General features: G+C 41.7%; 1 protein-coding gene and 1 non-coding gene across 2 annotated transcripts; one reads left to right on the top strand and one right to left on the bottom strand.

Annotated features, from left to right (window-relative positions):
• The first annotated feature begins 1,595 nt into the window (after nt 1-1,595).
• On the top strand, nt 1,596-2,162 carry LOC138900844 (uncharacterized). Its single transcript, XM_070188476.1, has one exon. It carries the CDS (start codon nt 1,596-1,598, stop codon nt 2,160-2,162), a length of 567 nt encoding a protein of 188 aa, XP_070044577.1.
• A 4,216-nt stretch (nt 2,163-6,378) lies between these two features.
• Nucleotides 6,379-6,483, bottom strand: LOC117279694 (small nucleolar RNA R71). Its single transcript, XR_004510103.1, has one exon. It is a non-coding gene; the product is annotated as a small nucleolar RNA R71 (small nucleolar RNA).
• Between the last annotated feature and the right edge of the window lie 14,301 nt (nt 6,484-20,784).

The raw sequence follows: 20,784 nt of genomic DNA, 5'->3' as shown, positions 1-20,784 counted from the left end.
TGTATATTTATTTTGGGACTACGAGACGGTATCTCGAAAGATCTCCTGTTGTTTACCCATGTGTATTGTATTGTTGCCTTGCTGTGTTTCCTTTTGTTAAATTTTAATCTCTTATTATACTGTATATTCTCATGCCTTATTTATTATTTACTAGTAGGCTTGACCTGACCTCGTCACTACTCGGCTGAGGTTAGGCTTGGCACTTACTGGGTACCGTTATGGTGTACTCATGCTACTCTTCTGCACATGTTTTGTGTGCAGACCTAGGTGCTTCATATCATCCCCGCTACTAGCTGAGAGTGCTTGCTGTTGTATGGAGACTTCAAGGTACATCTATCACATCTGCAGACCTCGGAGTCACCCTCTATTCTCTTATATGTCATTTATCTTCCATACTTCTTTTTTTAGCCTCTGGTGTATAGAGATTCTAGTTTTCTTCTGTAGCTTGTGACTTGTGATATTCCGGGTTTTGGGAAGATTGTATTTATTTGGTATTGGTTATTGTACATGTTGAGCGGCATTGTTACTAGTTATTCAGTTCTCCACTGTTGTTAGTTGCCAAGTTTTACTTTCGTTTTGTTATTTTTCGCAATTTGTTAAGCTTACCTAGTCGTAGAGACTAGGTGTTGTCACGACGTTATACGGAGGGAGTTTGGGTCGTGACAAGTTGGTATTAGAGCTCTAGGTTCAAAGGTGTCATGAGTCACAAGTCGGTTTATTAGAGTCTCGCGGATCTGTACAGAGACATCTGCACTTATCTTCGTGAGGCTATGGAACTGTTAGGAAAAATTACACTTCTTTGATTCCTTGCCGTGCAAATTTGTTGACTTCGAAATTCTAAACTTCTGTATTCTATTACCTCACAGATGGTGAGGACACGTACAGGTGGATATGATGACCAGACATTCGCGCCCCCTGCTAGAGCCGCGAGAGACCGGGGCCGGGGTAGAGGTCGAGGACGTCCATGTGGTGCAGCCAGAGCACCCGCACGAGCTGCTACAGAGGAGCCCCTAGTAGCTCCAGCTGGAGGGTAAGCACCCGAGGCACATGTTGCTGCACCAGCCCTCCAGAAGACTCTAGCTTAGTTTCTAAGCATGTTCAAGACCTTAGCTCAGGGTGGATTGATTCCACTTGCTCCTGCCACATCTCAGGCTGGGAGAGGAGCACAGACTCCCGTCACCGATTCCCCAGAGCAATGAGTTAGGGTAGACTAGGATCCAGAGATTTATACCAGTGCAACCGGTAGCTCCAGTTCAGCCCGAGGTTAGGGCAGTAATTTCTGAGGCGGAGCAGCATAGACTTGAGAAGTACAAGAAGTACCACCCTCCTACCTTCAGTGGATTGGTGTCAGAGGATGCTAGGGTTTTCTGGAGGAATGTCACCGTATTCTCCGCACTATGGGTGTAGCGGAGTCGAGTGGGGTTTCTTTTACTGTATTCCAGCTTAGAGGAGCAACCTATCAGTGGTGGCATGCTTATGAGTTGAGTGGTCCGGCTGAGGCAGCTTCACTTACATGGACTCAGTTCTCGGATATGTTTTTGAGAGAGTATGTCCCTTAGAGCCTCAAAGACGCATGGCGCGTGGAGTTTGAAAAGATGCGCCAGTGTACTATGAGTATGTCAGAGTATGCTGTTCGTTTAAGTAATTTGGCCAGACATGCACCGTCCTTGGTTGCCACAGTTCGAGAAAGGGTTCGTCGGTTTATTGAGGGTCTCCACCCCTGTATCAGTATTAGTATGCTCAGGGAGCTGGAGATGGATATTCCTTACCAGCAGGTTTTGAGTATTGCTAGGAGATTAAAGGGCATGCTCGCTTGGGATAGAGAGGAAAGGCAGGCCAAGAGGTCTAGAGAGTCTGCCACTTACAGTGGTACTCGTGCCCCAGCTACAGTTCCACATGGTAGGGGCTATAGGAGTCGCCCTGTTCATTCAGCTCTTCCAGCCGCCAGTGGTATTTCGGCCCCTTCTAGGCCCCATAAGCCTTATTATGCACCGCCAGTGTCTAGCGTGCCTGCTGCATGGGGTGCTTTTAGCGGTCAGTCCAGCAAACCTTGCTCGAGCCAGTCACAGCAGCCACGCCCTCTGAGAGCTTGTTTTGAGTGTGGATACACTCGCCACATGGTGAGGGATTTCCCCACTCTTAGTAGGGGTGTACCTCCATAGACTTTTCATCCACTGCATGCTCCACCGGGTCCTCAGGCTATGATTACATCACCAGCTACCGCTCCACCTGCTCCTCCAGCTCGAGGTGGAGGTCGGGGAGGTCGAGGTATCCCTAGAGGGGGAGGCCAGGCCATATATTATGCTCTCCCAGATCGTACAGAGGCAGTTGCTTCTGGCTCTGTCAGTACAGGTATTGTTCTGGTCTATCATAGAGAGGTGCCGGTCTTATTTGATCCAAGCTCTACATATTCCTATGTGCCCTCTTATTTTGCCCTGTATTGTGGACTGCGTGTATCGGTCGTGTTTGATTGCTCTTAGTAGTTTTGAGACCAGAGCCGATTTATTATTGCTTATTATGGTAAACTTTGATGTTATCTTAGGCATGGACTGGTTGTCTCCCCATTATGCTATTCTTGATTGTCACGCTAAGACTGTGACGCTGTACGATTAGAGTGGAGAGATACCGTAGAGTATACTCCCAGCAGAGTTATTTCATTTCCTAAAGCTCGATGAATGGTTGAGAAGGGGTGTGACGTGTATCTAGCTTATGTGAGAGATGTCAGCATTGATACCACTACAGTTGAGTTAGTCCTAGAAGTGAGGGACTTTCCAGATGTGTTTCCAGCTGATCTTTCGGGCATGCCGCCCGATAGAGATATTGATTTTGGCATTGATTTGTTGTCAGGCACCCAACCCATCTCTATTCCTCCGTATCATATGGCTCCTCCTAAGTTGAAGGAATTGAAAGAACAATTACATGAGTTGCTTGATAAGGGCTTCATTCGGCCCAGTATGTCACCTTGGGGAGCACTTGTCTTATTTGTGAAGAAAAAGGATGGTTCTATGCGTATGTGCATTGATTATAGTTAGCTGAACAAAGTTATAGTGAAGAACAGGTATCCATTGCCTCGTATTGATAATTTATTTGAACATCTATAGGGTGATAGTGTGTTTTCCAAGATTGATTTATGTTTCGGCTATCATCAGTTGAAGATTCAGGAGCTAGATATCCCGAAGACCGCTTTTAGGACTAGGTATGGCCACTACGAGTTCCTTGTGATGTCATTTGGGCTGACCAATGCCCCATCATCTTTTATGCACTTGATGCACAATGTGTTCCATCCTTATCTTGACACTTTCATCATTGTGTTTATTGACGACATTTTTGGTGTACTCCCGTACTCGGGAGGATCATGAGCAGCACCTGAAGACTGTGCTTCAGACCTTGAAAGAAAAGAGGTTATATGCAAAAATTTCAAAGTGTGAGTTTTGGCTAAACTCAGTGGCATTCTTGGGTCATGTAGTATCGAGCGATGGGATCAAGGTGGATTCGAAGAAGGTGGAAGCAATGCAGAGTTGGCCTAGACCATCATCAGCTACGGAGATCCAGAGTTTTCTTGGTTTGGCGGGGTATTACCATCATTTTGTAGAGGGATTCGCATCTATTATAGCACCTATGACCCGACTGACCCAGAAGGGTGCTCCGTTCAAATGGATAGAGGAGTGTGAGGAGAGATTTTAGAAGCTCAAGACAGCTTTGACTACATGCCCAGTATTGGTATTGCCTACAGGTTCGGGGTCTTATACTGTATATTATGATGCATCGCGGATTGGTCTCAGTTTGGTGCTGATGCAAGACAATAGGGTGATTGCCTACGTGTCCAGACAACAGAAGGTGCATGAAAAGAACTATCTTGTCCACGACCTTGAGTTAGCAACTATTATTCATGCCTTGAAGATTTGGAGGCACTATTTGTACGGTGTCCCTTATGAGATTTACACCGATCATCGGAGTTTGCAGCATCTGTTCAAGCAAAAGGATATTAACTTTGCATCAGCGGAGGTGGTTCGAGCTACTTAAGAACTATTATATCACCATTTTGTACCATCCGGGGAAGGCCAATGTGGTGACCGATGCTTTGAGTCATCGGGCAGAGAGTTTGGGGAGTTTAGCATATCTACCTGCAGTAGAGAGGCCATTAGCGTTGGATGTTCAGGCCTTAGCCAGCTAGTTTATGAGATTGGATATTTCTGAGCCGAGTTGAGTATTGGCTTGTGTGGTCTCTCGGTCTTCAATTTATGATCGTATCAGGGAGCGTCAGTATGATGACCCACATATGCTTGTCCTTAAGTACATGGTTCAGCACGGTGATGCTAAAGAGGTCATTATTGGGGATGATGGTGCATTGAGGATGCAGGGAAGGCTATGTGTGCCCAATGTAGATAGTTTGTTTGAGTTGATTCTCCATGAGGCTCACAGCTCGCGGTACTCCATTCATCCGGGTGCCGCAAAGATGTATCAGGACTTGATGCAGCACTACTAGTGGAGGAGAATAAAAAGGACATAGTGGAGTGATGTTTACCTTAAAGTGTATATATTTATATGTATATCGCCTCATGTTTTACTCTTGTTTCATGAATTTAGGATGTAAAATGTGTTGATTTATATTAATTTGAGGTGTTGTGATGTGTAGGAATGATCCTGGAGCAATTGGGGGCAAAAGGTGCGAAATCAGAGTGAAAACGGACGAGAAAAGCAAAAATGTCAATTTCAATGCCACAAGTAGCGCCCCACGCTACCTGTGGCGCCAGATGCGGTGTTGGCAATTTGTCAGCGCCAGGAACGGCGCCTAACGTTGGGTTGGGCACTGGTGGCATGAATTTTGTCTAACTTTGCCCAGAAAAAGGTTATTTTGGCCCTAGACCTACCCAACACGTATAAAAGCAAGACTAAGCTTATTTTTAGAGGAGAGACACCACTTTGAAGAAGAAGACACACGAGAAACATTCAGAAGTGAAGAGATTTCAGTTTTCTTCATCTTTTCTTAGTATTTTCAATTATCCAACACTTATGAAATTGTTTGCTATTATCATGAGTGGCTAAAACCCATAGTTCTGGGGTTGTGATTAAGCCATGAATATTGTTGTTTAACGTTGACTTAACCTTGATTACAATTCACTAATATATGATTGTTTCTTCAATTATTTGATTAACTGCTTAATTTTCTGGCCAGAAATTAGGTTCTATTTACTATCTATGTTATGCTTGAGAAAGCCATGTTTAGATTAGAGAAGAATTGAAGAGAGAATGATCTTAACTCTTAGGGGGCAGATTTGTGGTTAGGATAGGAATATACCGAGTCACCGGGCTTAATTAAATATCGTAATCTTAATGCGTTCTTAATATATTGATTCCATAGGAATATAGGCATTAATCTATTTTGAATAGGGGAGTAATACTTTGGGAGAAGGCTATGAGAGCAATTATCGATTAATTAGCCACATGAGTGAATTCTATGAAAGGGAGAGTTAACTAGAACATAATATAATTGGTAAATCGAACACAACCCTGGAATATTTGTCTCTACTGAATACACCACAATTATTTTGCTATTTGATAATTTAGTTACTACTTAGAATTATAGTTTAGTATAATCACATTCTTGAACTTGAATTTGGCTTGACTGAATAACAGTCTTGGTAAATTTAGTGGGTAGTTGATGCAAGTCTATATGGGTTCGACACTCAACTTATCATTTTATTTCTTGTACGACCACGTATACTTGCGTGTGCGTTTGGGAGTGACAAGTTTTTGACGTCGTTGCCGGGGACTTGAATATTGACTACTTTCTAGTTTCTACTTTCATTGTTTATTTCGTCAAGTCTAACGTTACTTTATTGTTGCTCTGATCTCGGGAACTTTTATTGAATGCGCAGGGTTAGAAACCAGGACCTAATTTAAGGCTTTGACCCTGAACCTGAGAGAACATTTCATAAGAGGTTGAGGGAAGCAAGGAACGCGAATAATATTCAGGCACTTGTTCAATTTCATGTGAACATGGCAGATGAACATATGGTTGTTCAGGAGGTGGCAATGCCCAGCATTGCTAATGTCACCTCCAGCATTGTGAAGCCCAGGATCACTAGGCACTTTAAGCTGAAACAGAGCATGATCTAGCTACTTCATGTGAATGGGCAGTTTAAGGGTCTTCCACACGAGGATCCACAACAACATATCCTGGATTTCTTGTAAATTAGTGATACTTATACCACTAACGGGGTCACTCCAAACTATGTAAGGCTCACACTTTTTCCATTCTCTCTGTTGGGCGTAGCAAAGGGATGGTTGAAGGCAAAACCATCTAATTCTAATACATCATGGAATGATTTGGCCAGGAAATTTCTGGCAAGGTTCTTCCCTTCATGCAAAACTGCAAAGATCAGAAGTGAGATAGTCGCCTTCAAACAGAAAGCGGGGGAATCTTTATACTCAGCTTGGGAGAGGTTCAAGGGGCTACTCGGAAATTGTCCTCATCACAATCAGACAAACGAAGTATTAGCTCACACTTTCATAGAAGGGCTCCATCCTGAAACAAAAATTATGGTAGATGTTGCAGCTGGAGGTCAAATGTTGGAGAAAAGATTTGACGAGATATATGCATTATTGAAAAAATTCTCCAAAAGCAATCCGTATTGGAAAGGAGAAATGGGCAGACACACGATACAAAAATCTGTAGGGGTTCTCGAGTTAGATGTCGTGTCGGCATTATTAGCGCAGATTTCTACACTGACCAACCAAGTCAATCAGATGACCATGGTTATTAACAAGCAACAAGCTCAACCAGTGCAGCAGGTTCAAGTGTTTTGTGAAGTATGTGGAGAGGGTCACACGAGCGACTTATGCCCAGTTAATCCAGGGTCTATCTGCTTTGTGGGTAATGCAAATAGGGGCCAGACAAACCAATATGGGAACACTTACAATCCCAACTAGAGGAACCACCCAAACTTCTCTTGGGGGTGGAAATCAAGGTGCTCAAAATCAATACCGACCACAAGCACCTCAACAACAATATAGACCACTTTAGGCTAAACAACATGCAAACTCAACAAGTCACCTTGAGGAAATGATGAAGAAATTGATGGCTGATCAGCAAGCCCAAGCCATAGTAATGAGAAATTTGGAGTACCAAGTGGGATAACTTGCTAGTGCCCAAAATACTAGACCAGTTGGAGCTCTTCCAAGTGACACTGAACCTAATACTAAGGCATCCATTAATGTCATGTCATTGAGGAATGGGAGACAATTAGAAGAAGTCTATTCGGAAAAAAAAGAAAACATGTGACTTTTAATGAGAGGCCAGCCACTATAGAGTCAGAATTAGAAATATCAAAGGAATTTGAGAAGCCAGCAGAAGAGGCAGTGGCTAAGTAACCTCCACCATTTGTTGTAAGGACACCACCTTCGTTCCCTCAAAGATTGCAGAAGGTGAATGATAATGTCGCGTATAAGAAGTTTCTTGATATTTTAAAGCAGGTGCAAATTGATATTCATTTGGTAGATATCATGCAAGAAGTGCCCAAATATGCAAAATACATCAAGGACCCAGTGGCAAATAAAAGAAGGTTGACCAAGTTTGAGACTGTGGCACTCACTGAGGAATGTAGCTCAAGAATTCAAACCAAGTTACCTAAGAAATTGTAGGATTCGGGTAGTTTCACTATCCAAATCTCGATTGGTAAGCATACAGTCGGGCGAGCCTTATGTGATCTTGGAGCGAGCATTAATTTGATGCCTCTATCTGTGTTCAAACAATTGGGGTTGGGTGAGCCACGCCCAACAACGATAATCTTCCAGTTGGTTGATCACTCCCTTTCTCATCCTGAAGGAGTGATTGCAGATGTGTTAGTTCAAGTGGGTTCTTTCATATTCCCTGTTGATTTTATTATCTTGGACTACGAGCCTGATCAGGAAGTCCCATTTATTTTGGGGCGTCCATTTTTAGCCACAGGCCGAGCTATTATTGATGTTTTTGAAGGAAAGATGACTATGAGAGTAGGCGATCGAGTGGAGGTATTCAATATATATAAAGCACTCAGATTGCCAGCCCACTATGAAGAGCTATCCATGATTTATGTGTTGGAAAGTGATGCTACATCATTAGTGCCTTGTATGAGCCCTATAGATCCTCTTGAACGAGCTTTGATTGGGGATGAAGAAGACATCTAAGATGAAATGATGGGACAAATTGAGCAAGTACTTGATATGTCCTGCAGTTATGTCCATGGGTTTGGAAAATTTGAGGAGTTGGACACACTTGTCACTCTAACCCCCTCCTATGCCATCTATTGAAGAAGCTCCAAAGCTAGAAATTAAGCCCCTATGCATCTGCGCTATATGCTTATTTGGGGAACTCTGAGACACTGCACGTGATTATCTCATCCAACTTGACTAACACACAAGAAGAAATATTACCCAGAGTACTTCGCGAGAATAAAAGGGCTATTGGGTGAACAATTGCTGACATCAAGGGAATCAGTCCATTGTTTTGCATGCATAAAATCTTCTTGAAAGATGGACACTGCCCTAGCGTTGAGCAGCAAAGGAGGTTAAATCCAATTATGAAGGAGGTCATGAAGAAGGAAGTAATTAAGTTGCTCGATGCAGGTATTATGTTTCCTATTTCTGACAGCAACTGGGTAAGCCCAGTTTAATGTGTGCCCAAAAAGGGGGGATGACTATGATTGAGAATGAGAAAAATTAGCTACTTCCTACTCGCACTGTGATGGGGTGGAGAGTCTTCACTGATTAAAGAAGGCTAAATAAAGTAACCCGCAAGGATCACTTTCCATTTCCATTCATTGACCAAATGTTGGACAGATTTGCGGGGCATGAATATTATTGTTTCCTTGATGGTTATTCGGGATACAATCAGACTGTCATATGCCCAGAGGATCATGAGAAGACCACTTTTACTTGTCCTTATGAAACTTTCGCCTTCTAGTGAATGTCGTTTGGTCTTTGTAATGCACCAACTACTATACAGAGATGCATGATGGCTATTTTCACATATATGGTGGAAACATTTGTGGAAGTTTTTATGAATGATTTTTCAGTCTTTGGGTCTTCTTATGATGATTGTTTGAAGAATTTGAGCAAGTTGTTGGCCCGTTGTGAAGAAATAAATCTGGTATTGAATTTGGAAAAGTGCCATTTTATGGTGCAGGAAGGCATCGTGTTGGGTCACAAAGTGTCTATGAGAGGCATTGACGTTGATAAGGCAAAGGTGGAGGCGGTTGAAAAATTACCTCCACCTATTTCTGTGAAGGGTGTACGGAGTTTCTTGGGACACGCGGGATTCTATCGACGATTTATTAAAGATTTTTCTAAAATTGCTACTCCTTTGTGCACGTTGCTTGAAAATGATGTAACTTTCAATTTTGATGACACCTACCTCAAGGCATTTGAAGAAATCAAAAAGAAGTTGGTGGTTGCTCCCATTATTGTAGCACTAGATTGGTCCTTACCATTTGAACTAATGTGTGATGCGAGTGACCATGTTATTTGGGCAGTGCTCGGCCAGAGGAAAGACAAGGTGTTTTATTCCATTTACTATGCGAGTAAGACTCTTGATGATGCACAACTGAATTACACTACCACTGAAAAGGATTTGTTAGCCGTTGTGTGGGCCTTTGAGAAATTTCGGGCATACTTTAGTGGAAACAAAAGTCATAGTCTATACCGATCATGCGGCAATCAGGTATTTATTTACAAAACAAGAATCCAAGGCTAGATTAATGCGCTGGGTTTTGTTGTTATGGGAATTTGATGTAGAAATACGAGATCGAAAGGGCACAGAGAACCAAGTAGCTGACCATCTATCAAGGCTGGAAAATCACGACCACGTGGAAGAGGGTGGCCAAATTAAAGAAGTATTTCCTGATAAGCAACTCTTTGCTATCACCCAAGACCCTCCCCCATGGTACGTAGACTATGTGAATTATCCCGTTAGTGGGGTACTTCCTACTGAAATAAAATCTGAAGCTAGAAAGAGGTTTTTACATGATGTGAACTTCTACTATTGGGATGAGCTATATTTGTACAAGCAATGTGTTGATCAGTTGATCAGTTGATGAGGAGATGCATTCCAGAAAAAGGAGGTAGAATTAGTGTTGTATGATTGTTATGCATCACCTTATGGGGGCCATCATGCAGGAGATAGAACAATTGAAAAGGTATTACAATCTGGTTCTTTTTGGCCAACTTTATTCAAGGATTCCCATGCATTTGTTAAGAAGTGTGACCAATGTCAAAGAACAGGAACAGTCACTAGAAGGAATGAGATGCCTTTGAATAACATCCTGGAGGTTGATATTTTTATATATGGGGGATAGATTTTATGGGACCATTCCCAGTGTCCAGAGGAAACAAATATATTTTGCTAGCAGTTGACTACCTGTTAAAATGGGTAAAGGTGATCGCATTGCCAACAAATGATACCATGGTGGTAGTTGCGTTTGTGAAAAAGAACATATTTTGAGGTTTGGGACTCCACGTGCTTTGATAAGTAATGAAGAGACACACTTTTGCAATCGGTTGTTGAATAACCTTCTAGCTAAATATGGAGTCCGCCATAGAGTTGCAACAGCGTATCATCCTCAAACAAGTGGGTAAGCTGAGGTGTTGAACAGAGAAATAAAGCAAATTTTAGAGAAGACGGTGAGTGTAAATAGGCAGGATTGGGCTGCAAAGTTAGATGCTGCCTTGTGGGAATATAGAACTGCATACAAACACCAATTGGGGCATCACCGTAAAAGCTTGTTTAAGGGAAGGCATGTCACTTGCTGGTTGAACTTGAACACAAAGCGTACTGGGCCATCAAAAGGTTAAATATGGACCTTTAAGCCGCGGGTGAGAAAAACCTCTTGCGGTTGAATGAATTAGATGAGTTCAGGCTACACTCTTATGAAAATGCTAAGTTATATAAAGAGAAGACTAAAAGATGGCATGACAAGCGTATCAAGCCACGACACTTCGAGCTAGGCCAACAGGTATTATTGTTCAATTCTAGGCTCAAGTTGTTTTCTGGGAAGTTAAAGTCGAGATGATCATGCCCTTTTAAGGTGGTAAGAGTCACTCCTTATGGTGCAATTGAGTTGTGCGCTTTAAATGGTGAAAGAAAATTTTTGGTGAATGGACACAGAGTCAAGCATTATTGGGGAGGAATAATTGACCGTGAGAAGACCAAGGTCGTACTCGCTGATGAGTAAGCGAGACTCTGCGTCGTGTCGCGACGTTAAATCAAGCGCTTGTTGGGAGGCAACACAATTTTAATTGCTTTCATAGCTTAGCTTTCTAATAATTAAGTTAGAGTAGACTAAAGTTTGACTTTTCTTTGTAGGTATAGAAATTATAGGTAGAATGGTATGGGATATGTAAATTGGATAGATAAAAAGGCTCGGGGGATTGGAAAGTTAAGAAAAAAAGTAATTAAAAAATCACTGAAATAGCACCCAGGTCAGCACCTCACGCTGCATGGGTCGCTGAAGGCAGAATGTTCCAAACCCCCAGCGCCAGGCATAGCGCGGAGCGCTGGGCTGGGGGGCGACCAGGTGATTTTTTTTTCTTTTTCAATTTCGATTATTAACTTAATTCCCATATCCACTAACCCAACCCATCTACCCAAATGCTCTCACACTAAAACCCATATTATAACCCATACCCACCCATAACAAATTAAAAACATAACTAAAACGCTCCTCATATGCTCTAGAGTGCATCTACCCATATGCTATTCACCCCTCTCTCAAATATTTCTCAAGTTCTTGTTTTGCTCTTCGCCTAAACGCTACAGGTATGTTCTTATTTATCTTCTTCTTCTTCTTCTTTTATTCTAATAGGTCAATAACCATGAATTTCCCATCCCCCAATTGCCCTAACCCCCAAATTTCCCCCTATGTAGTTTCTTAAGAATTGTTTATAGTGGGTGGTCTAGATTGGTCGAATATTGTGCGGTTATTTTGTATACGGAGTAGTCAACTAGAATTCCCTCTACTTCATTGAAATTTGGGAGGGTCACCATGTTTTACCATTGTTCAACTAGAATGCACACACTTCATGCCTGCAAGGTGTTTCTTAAAATGTTTGAATGAGTTTTTTGTGCACCGGTGAAGTCTGAGTAACTAAGTGTAATTGCATATGATATTAGGCTAAGTGTGGGGTGTGTGGGGATGATTTTACATGCTTGGGAATTTGGTTTCAATGCACACGTATTGCCCACACCATGTATCATATATGATGTATATTGTAGAACGTTGTAGAGTGAGCTAAATTAGTGTAGTTGTAATAGTTGTGGACATTAAAATACCATATGCCAGTTTCTTGCATTAAGGTGAATTCACTTAGCCATGATGACTTACTTGTTTTTGTGGCATCATTAGTGCCTTTTATCTATTGTGTGGCATGGGGAAGTCTTGAGTACCCATAGCTTTGGAGTACAACACTTGAGCATTTTAGATCAAAGTTGTGAAGTATTGTACATTGCGCCTTCGGTTGTAAGTGTGGGGGTCATTTATGCCTTGCGCGACAACCTTAGGAATATTTCTTGATGAGTTCTCACATTCATGCTTATTTGTGTTGCAAGATATTATGGCTCGTGATAGTTCTAACAAAGCCAAGGGAATAGGCAAGTCCTCCACCACTGCCCCCGCGGACAAAAAGCGCAAGCAAGGAGAAGGACCCATGAGGCAAGCTAAAGGAAAACAAGTAGCCGAGGGAAAACAAGTACCCTATTTTGTTCTTAATTTGAGATTGTTGAACCTTTACCTCTTAAGGAACTTAGTCGCTAAAATAAGTAAAGTGAGATATTGGGGTGTAGCTTTTGAGTGGAACCATGAAAGGGCCGTTTGGTGAAAAAGAACATATTTTTGAGGTTTGGGACTCCACGTGCTTTGATAAGTGATGAAGGGACACACTTTTGTAATCGGTTGTTGAATAACCTTCTAGCTAAATATGGAGTCCGCCATAGAGTTGCGATAGCATATCATCCTCAAACATGTGGGCAAGCTGAGGTGTCGAACAGAGAAATAAAGCAAATTTTAGAGAAGACGGTGAGTGTAAATAGGCAGGATTGGGCTGTAATGTTAGATGATGCCTTGTGGGCATATAGAACTGTATACAAAACACCAATTGGGGCATCACCGTAAAAGCTTGTTTATGGTAAGGCATGTCACTTGCTGGTTGAACTTGAACACAAAGCGTACTAGGCCATCAAAAGGTTGAATATGGACCTTTAAGCCGCGGGTAAGAAAACATTCTTGCGGTTGAATGACTTAGATGAGTTCAGGCTGCACTCTTATGAAAATGCTAAGTTATATAAAGAGAAGACTAAAAGATAGCATGACAAGCGTATCAAGCCACGTCACTTCGAGCTAGGCCAACAGGTATTATTGTTTAATTCAAGCTCAAGTCGTTTCCTGGGAAGTTAAAGTCGAGATGGTCATGCCCTTTTGAGGTGGTAAGAGTCACTCCTTATGGTGCAATTGAGTTGCGCGCTTTAAATGGTGAAAGAAATTTTTTGGTGAATGGCACAGAGTCAAGCATTATTAGGGAGGAATAATTGACCGTGAGAAGACCAAGGTAGTACTCGCTGATGAGTAAACGAGACTCTGAGTCGTGCCGCGACGTTAAATCAAGCGCTTGTTGGGAGATAACTCAATTTTAATTGCTTTCATAGCTTAGCTTTCTAATTATTTTAGTAAGAGTATACTAAAGTTTGCATTTTCTTTATAGATATAGAAATTATAGTTAGATTGGTGTGGGATATGTAAATTGGATATATAAAAAGGCTCGGGGGATCGGGAAGTCAAGAAAAAAAGTAATTAAAAAATCAATGAAACAACACCCGGGTCAGCGCCTCACGCTGCATGGGATGCTGAAGGCAGGATGTTCCAAACCCGTAGCGCCAGGCATAACACTGAGCGGTGGGCTGGGGGGCGACTAGGATACAAGCTTGTTCGGGAATTTTTCGGGAATTGTACGTGGGAAGGATGTGCCACTGGAATTGTACGGGAATTGTACGCCAACTGGTTTGGGAATTGTACGCCAACTGGGATACAAGCTTGTTCAAGTCACATGTACGTGGGAAGGACGTGCCACTGGATATGCGGTCTTTATGTGCATTTTTAGGGTTTGAGAATGTAGACCCGAGGAGGTTCAAGAAATTTGTCAGAAGCCCAATATACACATTGATACATCACACTCAATGTGGCGTGTATTCAAATTCCAGGTGGACCAGGAAGTAAGGTGGTATTCACAATCACACGGTTCACTTTGATTTTACAAGACTGCCAAAGTGTGGCAGAATTTTGTGCAAGCCAGACTCATGCCCGTAGAGCACAACAACGACTGCACTCGAGCTCGAGTGTGTGTCATATTCTGTTTGATGACTGGAAGACCCATTAATGTGGGTGAGATCATGCTCGGTGAGATGGCCCGCATGCGATTTGGGCGGCAGATTATGAGGTTCTTTTTTGGCAACTTGCTCGCGCAATATATGCTTTCTCGAGGGGTGCCGGAGTATCCATGGTATGATGAGGTTGTGGAGGCGCCTATAGGACTGTTGGACATCACATCCTTGTTAGAGACATCGTCTAAGCTCACTCAGGAAGCACCGAACGAATGAGACGAGAACTTCAACAGGTACCTCTATAACTTTTTAAATTTTCTCATGAGCAGGACTGGTATTTCAGACGAGGAGTGTATACATTTACACAATGACTTGTCGAGATCTTCCAAGGAGATGTTGGGGATTGACCTGGAGGCCACGTTTACCCGTCGGAGGACGTAAACACTGTCAAGGGCTCAGACACAGAGGACGAGGTTGGTGATAATGTTACGGGGTCCTTGGCTTTGGTGCCTCTAGGACCTGATGATTATGTTCCCGGAGTTGTTGATGGAGGGCACGCTGAGGAGGAACACTTCGACCGATAGGGAGTTTTCTTTTCACCATACTCTATTTTACATTTTTATATGCATCTGGGACTACACATAGACCAAGTGTGGGGTAGGAGGAATACTACCTGTGATGTTTGTATATCTTAAAACAATTTGTTTTAATTCGCTTCTGTTATTAGTTTTATTTAGTCTAGTTTTAGTTTAGTTTGTTTTTAAAAAAAAAATAGAAACAGCCCGAACCTTTCCCGACGATGGATCTGTTGGGAAATTTTCTTGAGGGATAAAGTCCGATTAAAAATACCAAAAAGATTTTTTTTTAGGATATTTAGGTAGTACCCCTTGGTTTTTCTTTGGGCACCGATTCCTTTCTAAGGGTGTAGCTCGAAACCGGGTACTTTAGGCGTTTCTTGCTTGTTCATAGATGTGCTTGTCAAAAAATAAAAAATAAATTTTTCCGTTGCTAGCCCCTTTGAGCCTATAGACCTTTTCTTTGGCACCCACATTACAATCCATACCCCTATTTTGTTCTTAATTTGAGATTGTTGAACCTTTACCTCCTAAGAAACTTAGTCTCTAAAACAAGTAAAGTGAGAGATTGGTGTGTATCTTTCGAGTGGAACCATGCAAGGGCCCTTTGGTGAAGAAAAAAACAAATTGAAATCAAAAGTCACTAGCCGATGAACTTTAATGTATGGAGTGTGTGAAGAAAAGAAAACAAATATGATAGATCAAATAATGTAAATAAATACACACCTCCCAATCTAACTAATTTGTGCTAGTGGGAATATAGAAGTGCTTAATTGAAAAGAGGGCAATGTGCATATGGTTTGTGGCAAGTGAATTGGTTGAGAAGAACATGTGCTTGAATTGTGAGTGTAGTGTATTAAAGTGCTTAGGAGGGTTAGTCATTATTCCTAAATGTATCATACCCGTCCCTTAGCCTACATTACAACCTTAAAGTCCTAATTGATCCTAGATTTGGCTAGCTTAAATTAGTAGAGATGTACACTACGGGCAAGCTTATGGTACGAACACGGGATGCATATGAATTCTTTGTGAGAGTGAGCGAATTTTGTTCAATTATGTGATGTCCTTAATTTATATTCAAAAGCATATTTGAATGTGTGGACTAGTCTATATTCACTCTTTTGTTTGTTGGTGAGGGCACGTGATCTCATGAATGATTGGTAATGTTGTAAACTTTCTTGTTGGGTGAGTACTCGAGTTGAGGATGCTTAGTGGTTACAAGTCAGCTTTTGAGGTTGGGTGGTTACAAATAGGTTGTTGGAATTGATTGAATTGAAATATTATACTTGGGCATGCTTAAACGGGAAGAATGTGAAGATTTGCATATTCATGCTTGTGTACCGATATTGATCATAGTCAAGGGTAGAGTGTATGGTTGAAAGTTGAAGTGCTCCTCTACAGTTGAAACTTGTACGTAGTTGGGGATACATTTGATAGTCCCATTACTCGAGGACGAGAAAGAGTCTAAGTGTGGGGTGTTGATGTTTAGCTTAAAGTATATATATTTATATGTATATCGCCTCATGTTTTACTCTTGTTTCGTGAATTTAGGATGTAAAATGTGTTGATTTATATTAATTTGAGGTGTTGTGATGTGTAGGAATTATCAGGAGCAATTGGGGGCGAAAGGTGCTAGATTAGAGCCAAAACAAACGAGAAAAGCAAAAATGGCATTTACAGCGCCACACGCATTGCCCCATGCTACCTGTGGAGCCAGAGGCAGTGTTGACAATTTGTCTGCGCCAGGAACGGTGCCTAGAGTTGGGCTGGGTGCTGGTGGCGTGAATTTTGTCCAACTTTGCCCGGGACAAGGTTATTTCGGCCCTAGACCTACCCAATACGTATAAAAGCAAGACTAAGCTTATTTTTAGAGGAGAGACGCCACTTTGAAGAAGAAGACACACGAGAAACATTCAGGAGTGAAGAGATCTCAGTTTTCTTCATCTTTTCTTAGTATTTTCAATTATCCAACACATATGAAATTGTTTGCTATTATCATGAGTGGCTAAAACCCATAGTTCTGGGGTTGTGATTTAGCCATGAATATTGTTGTTTAACGTTGACTTAACCTTGATTACAATTCACTAATATATGGTTATTTCTTCAATTCTGTGATTAATTGCTTAATTGTCTGGCCATCAGTTAGGTTTTATTTACTATCTATGCTATGCTTGGGAAAGCCATGTTTAGATTATAGAAGAATTGAAAAGAGCACGATCTTAACTCTTAGGGGGGCGAATTTGTGGTTAGGATAGGAATATACCTAGTTATCATGCTTAATTAAATTTCGTAATCTTAATGCGTTCTTAATAGATTAATTCCATAGGAATATAAGCGTTAAACTATTCTAAATAGGGGAGTAGTACTTCGGGAGAAGGCTATGAGAGCAATTATCGATTAATTAGCACCCATGAGTGAATTGTATGAAAGGGAAAGTTAACTAGAACACAATAGAATTGGTGAATCGGTCACAACCCTGGAATATTTGTCTCTACTGAATACACCGCAATTATTTTGTTACTTGATAATTTAGTTACTACTTAGAATTATAATTTAGTATAATCACATTCTTGAACTCGAATTTAGCTTGACTGAATAACAATCTTGATGAATTTAGTGGGTAGTTGGTACAAGTCTCTGTGGGCTCGACACTCGACTTATCATTTTATTACTTGTACGACCACGTATACTTGCGTGTGCGATTGGGAGAGACATGGAGTATGTATCTCGGTGTCTAATTTTCCAGCAGGTGACATATGAGCATCAGTGGCCAGGTGGGTTGCTTCATAAGTTTGAGATTTCAGAGTGGAAATGGGAGAGGATCAGTATGGATTTCGTTGTTAGGCTCCCACGGACTTAGCGTAGGTTTGATGCAGTTTGGGTGATTATGGATAGGCTCACCAAGTTATCTTATTTCATTCCTATGATGACTACCTATTATTTCGAGCAACTGGCTCGAGTTTATATCTGTGAGATCTTCAAGCTTTATGGCATACCGGTATCTATCATCTCTGACCAGGGTACGCAGTTTACATCATAGTTCTGGAGGGTCGTACAACATGAGTTGGGTACTCGAGTAGAGCTAAGTACAGCATTTCACCCTTAGATGGACGGACAGTCTGAGCGCACTACTCACATATTAGATAAAATGCTTCGTGTGTGTGTGATAGAGCTTAGAGGTTTGTGGGATTAGTTCTTGCCAATTGTGGAGTTTGCTTACAATAATAGTTATCAGTCGACCATTCAGATGGCACCGTTTGAGGCTTTGTATGGTAGGCGGTGTCGGTCCCCAGTGGGTTGGTTCGAGCCGGGTGAGGCTAGGTTATTGGGTACAGACTTGCTCCAGGATGCTCTGGATAAGGTGAAGGTGATTCAGGATTGACTTTGCAAAGCCCAGTCCAGACAGAAGAGTTATGCATATCAGAAGGTTCGCAATGTTGCATTCATGGTTGGAGAGCAGGTTTTGCTATGGGTTTCGCCTATGAAGGGCGTTATGAGGTTCAGGAAGAAGGGAAAGCTGAGCCCAAAGTTCATTAGTCCCTTTGGGGTGTTACGGCGTGTTGGGGAGGTTGCTTATGAGCTTGCCTTACCTCTCAGTCTAGCAGGAGTTCATCCAGTATTCCATGTTTCGATGCTCCGGAAGTATCATGGTGATCTGTCTCATGTGTTGGATTTCAGCTCAGTCCAGATGGACAAGGATTTATCTTATGTTAAGGGGTCAGTGGCTATTTTGGACAGGCGAGTTCGAAAGCTTAGGTCAAAGAACATTGATTCCATGAAGGTTCAGTGTAGGGGTCAGCCGGTCGAGGAGGCGACTTGGGAGACTGAGCATAATATGCGCAGCCTCTATCCTCATCTTTTCACCACTTTAGGTATGTCTCTATACTCGTTCAAGGATGAACAGTTGTTTTAAGAAGGGGAGGATGTAATGACCAGTCCGGTCATTTTGAGAGTTATAGCTCCGATCCCCTGTTTAATGCTTTCCCCATACCATTTTCTGCTTATGTGACTTACCGGGAGGTTTTGTTTGTGGTTACGGAGTGATTTGGGATACTTAGTCCCTAAAGCTGAAGCTTAAGTTCTAGGATTTTGATTGTAGTCGGAATTATGGGAAGACGATCCAAGAATAGAGTTTCGTCAGTTCCGTTAGCTCCGTTGGGTGATTTTGGACTTAGGAGCGTGTCCAAAATATAAAGTGGAGGTCTGTAGCTGATTTAGGCTTGAATTGGCGAAAGTTAAATTTTTAGAGATTTTGACCGGTAGTGAACATTTTGAAATCGGGGTCAAATTCCGATTTTGGAAGTTGGAGTAGGTCCGTAATGATGAATATGGCTTGTGTGCAAAATTTGAGGTCAATCGGACGTGGTTTGATAAGTTTGGCATCGGTTGTAGAAGTTTAAGATTTAAAAGTTCATTAAGTTTGAATTGGAGGGTGATTGGTGTTTTTAGTTTTTTTTATGGAATTTGAGGGCTCGGCTAAGTTCGTATGGTGTTTTAGGACTTGTTGGTATGTTTGGTTGAGGTTTCGGGGCCCTCGGGTGTGTTTCGGGTGCTTAACATATTGAATTTGGACTTAGGCAATTGCTGAGAATTTGCTAGTTTCTGGTGTTTCGCAGTTGCGGATGATGGAGCGCAGATGCGGGATTTGGAAGCCTAAGCTGGGTTCCCAGGGGACTTATGTTTAGTCCGTACCTGCGATGGAACTTTCGTAGGTGCGGCATCGCGGGTGCGATTATAGGCCCGCTGATGCGAAATCGCTGGGCAGAAAAGGGCCAAGTTCGAGGTTCTTATCCCACTTTCATTTTGCGTCTTTGAGAGCTTGGATTGAGGTGTTAATTCAAGGATTTTTTAGAGAGAACTTTGGGGTAATGATTCTTAATTCGTTTATGGTTATATTCCACAAATCTATAATTGATTTCATCATTTAATTGAGGAATTTGATTGAGAAATTTGGGAAAATGGGAAACGTTCTTCAACTAAGTGTTTAAGTTTTGATTGGGATTTTGATATCGATTTGGATAATTTTGGTACGAATGAGTTCGTGAGTGAATGTGTGTTCATATCTTGTGAATATTACCTGATTCCAAGACGTGGTTCTGGGTCGACTTTTTAGGGCGATTTCTTAATTTCTTACTTTAGCTTTGATTTCATTAATTAGATTAGTTTCTTATAGTTTTATTTATGGTGTGTAATTTATTTTGGCCAAATTTGGGCCATTTGGAGTCATATATTCGTGGAAAAAGCATTCTTACCGATTGATTCAGCTTGGTTCGAGGGAAGTGACTTGCCTAACATTGTGTGAGGGAAATCCCTTTAGGATTTGGTACTGTTGTGATATGTGAGCATCGTGTACGTGAGGTTACGAGTACGTAAACGGTCTATTGTTGTAAAACCTGATTTATTTTATTGAGTAGCAACCTGGTTTTCCTTTAATTTGAGTTATATCGTTTAAATGAGTATTAATCTGTTTTCATTCTAAATTGAGCTATTCCAATATGAATAGTTATCATGTTTAGTCTAATATTGCATGTCTACATGTTTTAACCGCTTATTTGAACTATGTGAAGCATGCCTAGTTGATTTCCTGCTTTTCCTTATTCTTTATCAGTATAACTGTAGAAATCGTGCTGTTAACTGTTGCATTTATCGGTTTGAGTTGTGTGTTTACTTTTGAGACTACGAGGCGGTTCCTCGGGAGTTCTCCCTGCACATTTACTTTTGAGACTACGAGGCGGTTCATCGGGAGTGCTCCCTGTATATTTACTTTTGAGACTACAAGGCAGTTCCTCGTAAGTTCTCCCTGCACATTTACGCTTGATACTACAAGGCGGTACCTCAGGAGTTCTCCCTGTGTATTTACTT

Source organism: Nicotiana tomentosiformis, chromosome 11 (genome assembly GCF_000390325.3).
Source record: "Nicotiana tomentosiformis chromosome 11, ASM39032v3, whole genome shotgun sequence".
Lineage (NCBI taxonomy): Eukaryota > Viridiplantae > Streptophyta > Magnoliopsida > Solanales > Solanaceae > Nicotiana > Nicotiana tomentosiformis.
Note: the sequence above shows the minus strand (reverse complement) of the source record. Positions and strands in the feature narration are given on the sequence as shown.

Bases quoted from the DNA above. Each gene is read 5' to 3' on its own strand.
- LOC138900844 (XM_070188476.1), top strand. From the start codon at position 1,596: ATGCGCCAGTGTACTATGAGTATGTCAGAGTATGCTGTTCGTTTAAGT.